Below are 9,667 nucleotides of genomic sequence, written 5' to 3' on the forward strand. Positions count from 1 at the left end.
GAGAGAGAGAGAGAGAGAGAGAGAGAGTCGCGATGTGGAGGATTTCAGAAATTTTCAAAAGTAAAAAAAAAAACCCTAATTTTGACTAATTTTATTAAGTCAAAAATTTTTAATCAAAAAGGCGGCGCCTTTCGCTCGCCATTTCAGCGCCATCGATCGCCAGGGGCTCGCCTTTTTCTCCTCGCCTCGCCTCGCCAGAGAATGGCGAGCCACCCTCGCCTCGCCTCGCCTCTCGCCTTTGGCGACGAGGCGAGCGCCTTTCATAACACTGGTATATAACATGTCATCTATTTAAGGGAGAGTGAGATACACACATGGTCAGAGGGATTCAAAAATCTCATTTTGGTTAAGTTCAGGAGTCCAGATGACAAAAAGCTAAGTAGAAGAGTCCATAATACAATCCAATACAAGTACGAGAGTCCACCAGACTATTCTGCCTTTTTTTAAACTTAAAAGTTACTAATGTTTGACTTTTTGAAAACTACTTTTTTAAGTTAAACCAAACGGGCTATTAATTACCTAACAAGGGATTGCAAAAAGCAGAATAAGAATGCAAGATGAGCACGAAAGGTTTCAAAAAGTATAAACCCACTACAAGAAAGAAAGAGGGATAGGATAGACAGAGCCTTGCCAGGATGGCAAGCTGTTGTAGATGAGAGGGACCTCAGTGATGCTTGGGCGATCTTCTGTTCAGATGCGAGTGGCTGCCGGAGAAACAGACAGTGGTGCTTTCATCACTCTCCTGCTCGCTGCCTAGGATTTGGTCGAACAAGGAAGAAGGGAAGAGAGAGAAGAAGAGGGGGAGAGAGGAGAGGTGGAGAGAAAGAGAAGGGGATGAGGGGGATGAGGGGGATACCGGGGTTGATGGCCTCCAGCATAAGTGCGATGAAATTGTGAAAGAGGTAATCACTATCAGGGAAAGAGAGCAGAAGAGAGAGAGAGAGAGAGAGCAGCCGTGATATAGAGATGGATTCATATATACCCATGAAATGCTACACAAATAAAAGCAATCATAAATCATTAAGCCTGATATTGAGGAATGGTCAAATTCTCTTTTTTTTTTTTACTTAAACCTATTTTTGCTTGTTTATTTGATGTGAAATGGGGTTTAATGTGTTCTTCAATTCTGTGCTGATATTTCTAGTAACTTTTTCTTGATAATACTTGCATAATGATCATTGTCTCCTTAGAAACTCGCTTTAAATACAATGTGTAGATAATAATTGCTTGTGATATCTCTTGAAACAGTTATGGGTTCACTGGAGCATTCATTGATAAGGTTGGCTGTCTATGGTTCAATACAAGCCGATGGAGAAAGCTTTGGCAAGTATAGTACAGAAGACTATAGAAAGGTTCTTTCAGACATAGGTCCTGGTGGTGGTTCTGGTGGAACGATTCTTCTTTTTGTTCAGTCTTTGGTCCTTGGTGATTCTTCTACTATATCAACTATGGGAGGGCATGGTAGTCCTAATGGTGGTGGCGGTGGTGGTGGAAGGATTCACTTTCATTGGTCGGACATTTCTGTTGGAGATGAATACCTGCCTATAACAAGTGTACAAGGCACTATAAATGTCAGGTTTGTATCTACTCTAGTGTACATACTCATTGTGTAACTTGAATTACTTGCTTGGTAAGTTTGTTTTGTGAAACATTAAGTAATAAAGATAAGTGTTGTAGTAGCTAATATTGTGTAGTTTCTTTTGGACCTGTAACCTTGATACTTCCAGGCTGTGACCTAGGCCCTCGAAGGATAAAACCAAAGATATGTTCAAAGTTGAATTATTTCTACCAACCTGTGAGTAAGGGATTCATTAAAAGGAAACAACATATTTGGTTTGTATTATCTTTAATCATCCAGATAATGAGCATCTTAACAGAGTAAGACCGCTTTTCTTGACTGTAAATATCAAGAGTTTCAATCATGTTGGCTCTGAATCTAAGCACAGACCGGGATCTAGCTTCTATGACATGAACCTTCGTGGTCTATGTAGTGTCATTAGATCAGGCGCCTAAACTTTGTGGATCAGTGTTACTTGTTGAATTGTCAAGGCTAGATAGTAATATCTGTTGTTGCTACACTTGGTTGTTCTTAAAACTTACATGCTTGTACTATTAGTGACACTCGTCTATTTAATTCCAATCCTTATTGGATATCATTCTGATAATGGAAGTGCAGGGGAGGAATTGGTAGAGCTCTAGGACAAGATGGAGAAAACGGAACTCTTAGCGGCAAACCTTGCCCAAAAGGGCTATATGGGATATTCTGTCAGGTAACTTGTAATTTCAACTTGCGTAATCAAAAAGATAAATTAAATGAATACATTATCAACACTTGCAATTCCTTCTTACGATTGAATTTAATTGAAAAGGTTTTGGGGCCTGACCTGAAGAATATGATGCTCGTCCTAAAAGAGTGATAAGATAACCATATGCGTTGAGATTGTATTTTGTGGACCAAAATGGCTTGTGGATATGTTTAATCAAATTCTAGGTCTAAAAGCAAATATGCTTCATACTTTAACTTCTTCTACATTTTGAAAAAAACTCACCTCAGAGTTAATTTTACTGCAATCTTATCTGTCGGTTCAGCGATGAGAAATTTCATATATGTCACCTTTGCATGTTGGCTAATCTTGTTGTGAATCAAAAGGTTCGATCACACTTACATTTTTTAACTTCTCAGTTCTCTCTCTCTCTCTCTCTCTCTCTCTCTCGGGTTTAATGTAGAGTATTGTCAGCTCATTTAATGTTTGTTGTCAAAGATATCTGAATAATCTTTTAATCTGTATGTTAAGAATGTGGAATTTATGTTTAACGTATGTTTTTAGTGTTTAAATGTGGATGAACTAATGCAGGAATGCCCTATTGGTACTTATAAGAATGTAAGTGGATCTGATCGATCCCTATGTGCTAAATGTCCATCTCATGAGCTTCCCCATCGGGCTCTATATATTCCTACACGAGGTACGTTCAGTCTAATTTTATGGTTCAGCGATGATTTCATCCTGCACTTTTGGCAACTAATTAGTTTCAGTGTTCAGTTGATTGATACATTTCTTACTGGTAGATAATTCTCGTGACTTCAGCTGTTTCAGGATTAAAGGTTTCTTGATTGATAGATTTGTATAAGTTGGTAGAAGAATTGGTGCAATAAAATTGTTCTAATTGAATAACAGCATTATTCTAGATTATGATTTGTAAGAAGTTTAAAAGTTCTCTTAATCAATGATTTTATTATGTAAACTTTTCGGGGTGGCGCTTTAATGCTGCAGGTGGTGTCACTGATACTCCATGTCCGTACAAGTGCGTTTCTGATAGATATCATATGCCACGCTGTTATACAGCACTTGAGGAGTTGATTTACACCTTTGGTGGACCATGGTTATTTGGTTGTCTTCTTTTCAGTCTCCTCATGCTTTTAGCTCTTGTTCTTAGTGTGGCTCGGATAAAATTTGGCAGTGGCGATGAATTGCCTGGTCCAGTGCCAGCACGTCGTGGATCTCCAATTGATCGTTCATTCCCTTTTTTAGAGTCATTAAATGAGGTCCTCAGATCCACCTTCTTTTTTTCTATCATTTCTTTTTTCAGCTGCCATTCAACCAAGATTTACACGTCGCATATTAGAAATGTCCTCTTTATGGGTATTCTGATTTTAATATAAGTGTGTTATTTTAGGTGCTGGAGACAAGTAGAACTGAAGAATCGCAAACACACGTACACAGAATGTACCTTTCGGGGAATAACACTTTTAGTGAACCTTGGCATCTCCCTCATTCTCCTCCTAAAGCAGTAACAGAAATTGTGTATGTTTTCTCTTATTTGCTATTAGACTAAAGGCTTGCCCATGCATTTCATGCAGGAATACTCAATCTTGTTCCTCGTTAATACTAGTGGTTTAAGAACTTATTTGCAGGCATTAATATGTTAATGTCTATATTGGTAGTTTTTCTTTTTTATAACCACGGTGTCCAGGCCTGCTTGCGGACACCTCGACTCATTCCATGGGATTATCTACTACGATCCTCTCTGCTTGGATTTAAACCTGAAACCTCATGATTTTATTAACCACTAGGCCACACCCTTGTGTTCTGTGATTGTAGTTCCCTTTCATCCAAATGTTCTTGAGAACTTTGTAACATTCAATGACATAATTATATTGTTAAACATATCAGATATGAAGATGCATTCAACAGATTTGTGGATGAGATAAATGAGTTGGCTTCGTATCAGTGGTGGGAAGGATCAGTATATGGAATACTTTGTACTTTTGCATACCCACTTGCATGGTCATGGATGCAATGGCGTCGGAAGAAGAAAATGCAGCAACTGCGCGAATTTGTTCGTTCCGAATATGATCATGCTTGTTTGCGCTCTTGTCGTTCACGTGCACTCTATGAAGGGATCAAGGTCTATCTTATCAACCTTTCACCAAGTTATCATTCCGTCAAAAATTGTACAACGTCAAAATAATCTGGTTCGGTTAGAAAATGCTAGTAAATGGATATAGTAATAGAGTTCCTAAATGTCAGTCGAGATATTTATGTATGACGTCCATGCAGCTTTATCTTCTCCAGATAGAAAACATGCTTTTAAATTTAGAAACTTTAATGAATTTTCATAGAGCCACCTTAACTTGATTGTGATAGAGATTCAGTTTGTTTGTTTTTTAAGAAAATGGTATTTTAAATCACACAACTACAACTCTTCTACTGTGTAAATGAGACACTCTTATCTGTATTTAGCTTGGCAGTTGATGGTAAATATGCTTCTGGATAGTTTTATTTCAATGACTGAATGATAGAACTGAAATGGAAGTATTATTTTCACCTGAACTCCATCAACTTTTAGAGATATGCTTATGACATGGATTTAGCTTCTGTATGAAGCACAAGCACATAGTTGCAGTTTGTGAGTTATAAAGATTGTCTCCAACTTGCAAGAATTACAGCATATAGGATTTAGTCTAATGCTGTTGTTAGACTTAATATTAGATGCAACATTTTGATGCCATTTTTTTGCTTCATTCTCGTGGATGTTTACCACCATTGGTGTTGATCAATATTGATTCTAGTGTAGGTAGCTGCAACTTCAGATCTGATGCTTGCGTATGTCGATTTTTTCCTTGGGGGAGATGAGAAAAGGGATGACCTGCCTCCTCCTCTCCATCAGAGGTTACCAATGTCTATACTTTTTGGAGGAGATGGATCTTACATGACTCCTTTCTCTCTTCAAAGTGACAATATCCTGACCAGCCTCATGAGTCAGGTTTGTATTTATTGCCAAGTAAGATGACTGACCGTTCAGGATTTTGTGGGTAAATCATTTCTTTTAGCATTTCTGTTTCTCCTTCCCTTTCATTAGAAAATTCTGAAATATGTTTTCTTCTTTTTATACCCCATTGCAGTCGGTGCCACCAACAATTTGGTATAGATTAGTTGCTGGCCTAAATGCGCAACTTCGTTTAGTACGCCGCGGACATCTGAGGGCTAATTTTAGTCCAGTTACTAGTTGGCTTGAGACCCATGCAAATCCATATTTACGTGCCCATGGCATACACGTTTATCTTACTCACTCTCAACCTTCAGCCAGTGGTTATGACCAGTTTGGACTACTTGTATGCACTGTTGAAAATGAACCAGTGATGCCGTCGGAAAGTGAGAACAGATCTTTATTGCTCGAGAAGAACCCACGGTAATGATTCATATGCTGCTTTAACTTTTTTCTTCAATCTATCCTATAGTTCCTTGATTCTCTTTCTTTGGATGCAGTACGCCTGCTAATCGTTGGAGAAAGGCATTTGATCTTGTTAGAGTCAATGAACATGCAACGGTGCAGAAAAAAGTACCTGGAGAAATTTTACATGACAAAAACCTACAGGCTCTTAAAGACCAATTGACTCTGTGCTACCCGTTCTATTATATAATTCGGAACACAAGACCTGTTGGCCATCAGGTATGTTTCATCTCAGTTGCTTTTGCTGTTCTTCTTTCTCGATCTGTCAGCCTCACAAGTTGCTGACTAATGCTTGTTCTATATTCTTGTAGGATGTTATTGGTTTGGTCATCTCAATACTCCTATTAGGAGATTTTAGTCTAGTCTTGCTCACACTGCTACAGCTGTATTCTATCTCAATGCTAGATGTGTTTTTCTTTTTGTCTATTCTTCCTCTTGGTATACTTCTTCCATTTCCAGCTGGAATCAATGCTTTATTTAGTCATGGACCTGCGCGATCAGCAGTGCCTGCCCGTGTCTATGCTCTATGGAATATCATCTCAACAATTAATGTTGTAAGTAGCCAGGGACTCTGCAAGTTTTTTACTATTTTCCCGATTCACTGATAAGATGACAAAATGCTCCTTGTTCTTAAGATTCACTTTGTGTTCCTTACCCTGTCTTTTCTCTTTTGCCTAGATTACCTTGATAAATAATTAATGTGCCATGCTACAACTATGCCTTCATTTGCTTGGTATTTGTTTAGAATAGGAAACCAACATGTTTTGACCTTTTCTGGTTCCAGCCTTTAACTCTTTACCTCTGCTTTTATCTTCTAAATATGAATACTCGTCCATTCCATAATAATTTAAGCTTTGAGCCCTTTTCCATGTTTCAAATTAACTTAAGTTCTCAATTTTCAAGACTATTTTAAAAATATTCTTCCAATTTTACCCTTTAAGTTAGTATTAGAATTACTTATATATAATTAATATTTAATTATTTTTGACAATAATTAATAAGGGTAAAATGGAAAATTATGTTCAATTTATGTCCTAACCTACTTTTCTTAAAGGGTGTGAAACACCTCAAAACTTAAGTTATTATGGAATGGAGGGAGTAGCATAAGTAAATGAAATATTTTCTTCATCAAACTTCCAGTATAAATGTGTGTCTTATGCCCTATGTTCAGCGCACTGCCAGACTGATTTGAGCTTGATTTTATCCATTTTAGGGGTAAAATGGAAAATTATGTTCAATTTACCTAACCTACTTTTCTTAAAGGGTGTGAAACACCTCAAAACTTAAGTTATTATGGAATGGAGGGAGTAGCATAAATAAATGAAATATTTTCTTCATCAAACTTCCAGTATAAATGTGTGTGTTATGCCCTATGTTCAGCGCATTGCCAAACTGATTTGAGCTTGATTTTATCCATTTTACCAGTACAAGGAGCATCCCTATCAAGTATTTGTCAATGATGTAATTTTGAACCTGCTGGTCATTTGAACAATATTAACCTTTTTATAATCATAGCTCTGGATGAGTCTATTATGCATATAGTTATACTAATAATTCTTCAGGATACACCTTGTCACAGTTATTTCAGTTGTATGGCTTACTTAATTATGATAGTTTTCACTGACTGATATTTCATATTCTGAGTGAATTTTTTCTTCTGGAAACATCTGCAACAGGTAGTAGCTTTCATTTGTGGATCTGTTCATTTTCATAGTCAATCCTCTGCGAAAAGACATCCCAACTTTCAGTCGTGGAATTTTAGCATGTAAGAGTGTCATCCCAATGCAATCAATAGCGACTGGCAGTAAATTACATTATATTGGTTGATGTTATTAATGTTGTGATATATGGGTGCAGGGACGATAGTGGTTGGTGGATGCTGCCTACTGGACTTCTCCTATTTAAAACAGCTCAAGCAAGTCTTATAAATTACCATATAGCCAATCTCGAGATTCAAGATCGCACACTGTACAGTAATGACCCTGATGTTTTCTGGAGGTCATAAAAGAAAACTTCATTTGTCATATTCTTTTATTGGTGGTTATATTCATTGTCTATAGTTTTTTAGATAGAGACATGTATAGGATAATACGAGAGAGAGTAGTGTTCGTGCAAGCTGGTATGTATGTGGGACCACGTTACGACTCTTGTAAAGGTGTAAGTTGAACAAAACACCTTAAACCGTGAAAAAACTTTTCCTAATGCATATAAGAAGTTGAATTCTTTTCTGTTTGCGTTACTAGTGTATTCGTGACTTGAAGCCTGTTTTAGCACTGTAAAATTTTGACCACTTTGTGAGAAATATATTATTGAACTGTCACTATATTGGAAATACTTCTCCAAATTCTTACTCGTATTACTGTTCATGTTCCTATACTAATTAGGATTGTATATACTTATTCTATTCTAATATGAGGACCGGTAAGGATTTGGTGAAGATATTAGGAAGCTATCATTAATTTCGTAACAATGTCTCTCGAGAGTATTTTTTCTTTGTCAAAGTGATAGTCAATCTTAATGTGTTTAGTCCTTTCATGAAATACTGGATTTGATGCGATATGAAGAGCTGCTTGATTATCATAAACAAATTTCATTTGACCAATTTTGTCAAATTTTAGCTCTCCCAAGCAGCCGTTTGATCCAAACTAGCTGATAGGTTGCTACCTCCATTACTTAATAGACTAGATTGAGTAACCACACTCTGTTTCTTACTCATCCACAACACCAAATTGCCTCCTACTAAAACACAATATCCGGATGTCTAATGTCTGTGAGGGCCAAATCAATGTATGTATATGTAGTGATATGCTCATAGTCTTGATCCTAAAAGAGTAGTCCTTTGTCGAGAGCTGACTTTATATATCACAGAATACGAACAACTGCTTCCAATGACTATCACAAGGAAAAGTCATAAACTGACTTATAACACTGACAGGATAAGAGATGACATGTCTAGTTAACTTTCCAACCAACCATCTATACCTTTCAGGATCACTAAGTGCCTCCTCCTGTTCTGGAAGGAATTTAACATGCGGATCCATAGGAGTGTCAATGGGTCTACATCCCATCATTTTTGTATCCTCAAGAATATCTAAGGTATACTTGCGTCCAGAACTGACAATATCTGATCTTAGGAGTGTGTAAAAATCGAACCGAACAATAACCAAATCGCGACAAATTGTTATTGGATTGTTGGGCTTTTAATGATTTTATAAAAAAAAAAGTTATTTGGTTATTCGTTCGATTTCGATTTTTACTATTTGGCTAAACGATAACCTAATACAAACAGTAACAATTTACTACTTTACCCTACCTAAATATTAATAATTTAATGTATAACAGACATTATAACTATATCAACTTATTAGTACTCTACTCATTTCATACTAGGTAGTTTTATTAGTCTCTACTGTTTACTCAAAACTTAAAGACTAAAGTAAGGTTTAGCAATTGTAGCTATTTGATTTTAATTTTAGTTTTAGTCTTAATAGACTATTTGATTTTAATTTTAGTTTGTAATTGTAGGTTGTAACTTTTGCAAGTTTGTAATTTGATTAACATAAGAAATTTTATACTGTGTTTTGGTAGTGACGTGTAAATTGTAATTATAGCCTACATACTATATTTTCTCTTATTGATACAATTTTTCATTAGCTTTCTTGTTTCACTATATCAAAGCATTTAGAGAAATGAGAAGTCACATAAAATGTTACGAACATTTTCTTATTGGGTAAACTGTAACGACCTGTTTAGTCGTTTTGAGCAGCAGATTTTATTTCTGGAAAAACTGTGTGAGTCGACGGAACCCACGACGGACCGTCATGGGCACGACGGGCCGTCGAGGGGGTCTCGTTCCAAAAGACTTAGACTTCTGAAATTTGGGTACTGAAATCGACTCTCTGAACTTCGTGACGACATGGCAGGACGGACCGTC

The 9,667-nt window shown here is 36.8% G+C and overlaps 1 protein-coding gene across 2 annotated transcripts in view; it reads left to right on the plus strand.

Annotated features, from left to right (window-relative positions):
- The window catches only part of LOC107020767, a 31,643-nt gene extending 23,671 nt beyond the window's left edge, over positions 1-7,972 (plus strand). Inside the window, exons 11-22 of one of the 2 annotated variants that reach the window (XM_027917130.1) lie at positions 1,249-1,576; positions 2,177-2,270; positions 2,856-2,964; positions 3,273-3,544; positions 3,676-3,803; positions 4,173-4,407; positions 5,077-5,283; positions 5,405-5,691; positions 5,769-5,952; positions 6,045-6,287; positions 7,410-7,498; positions 7,591-7,972. In XM_027917130.1, coding sequence (XP_027772931.1) covers positions 1,249-1,576; positions 2,177-2,270; positions 2,856-2,964; positions 3,273-3,544; positions 3,676-3,803; positions 4,173-4,407; positions 5,077-5,283; positions 5,405-5,691; positions 5,769-5,952; positions 6,045-6,287; positions 7,410-7,498; positions 7,591-7,738 — 2,324 coding nt within the window. In that variant the 3' untranslated portion in view covers positions 7,739-7,972. The remainder of the gene's footprint in view (positions 1-1,248; positions 1,577-2,176; positions 2,271-2,855; positions 2,965-3,272; positions 3,545-3,675; positions 3,804-4,172; positions 4,408-5,076; positions 5,284-5,404; positions 5,692-5,768; positions 5,953-6,044; positions 6,288-7,409; positions 7,499-7,590) is intronic. The other variant, XM_015221259.2, reaches the window with a different exon arrangement.
- Positions 7,973-9,667: the final 1,695 nt, after the last annotated feature.

Source organism: Solanum pennellii, chromosome 5, assembly GCF_001406875.1.
Source record: "Solanum pennellii chromosome 5, SPENNV200".
Taxonomy (NCBI): Eukaryota; Viridiplantae; Streptophyta; class Magnoliopsida; order Solanales; family Solanaceae; genus Solanum; species Solanum pennellii.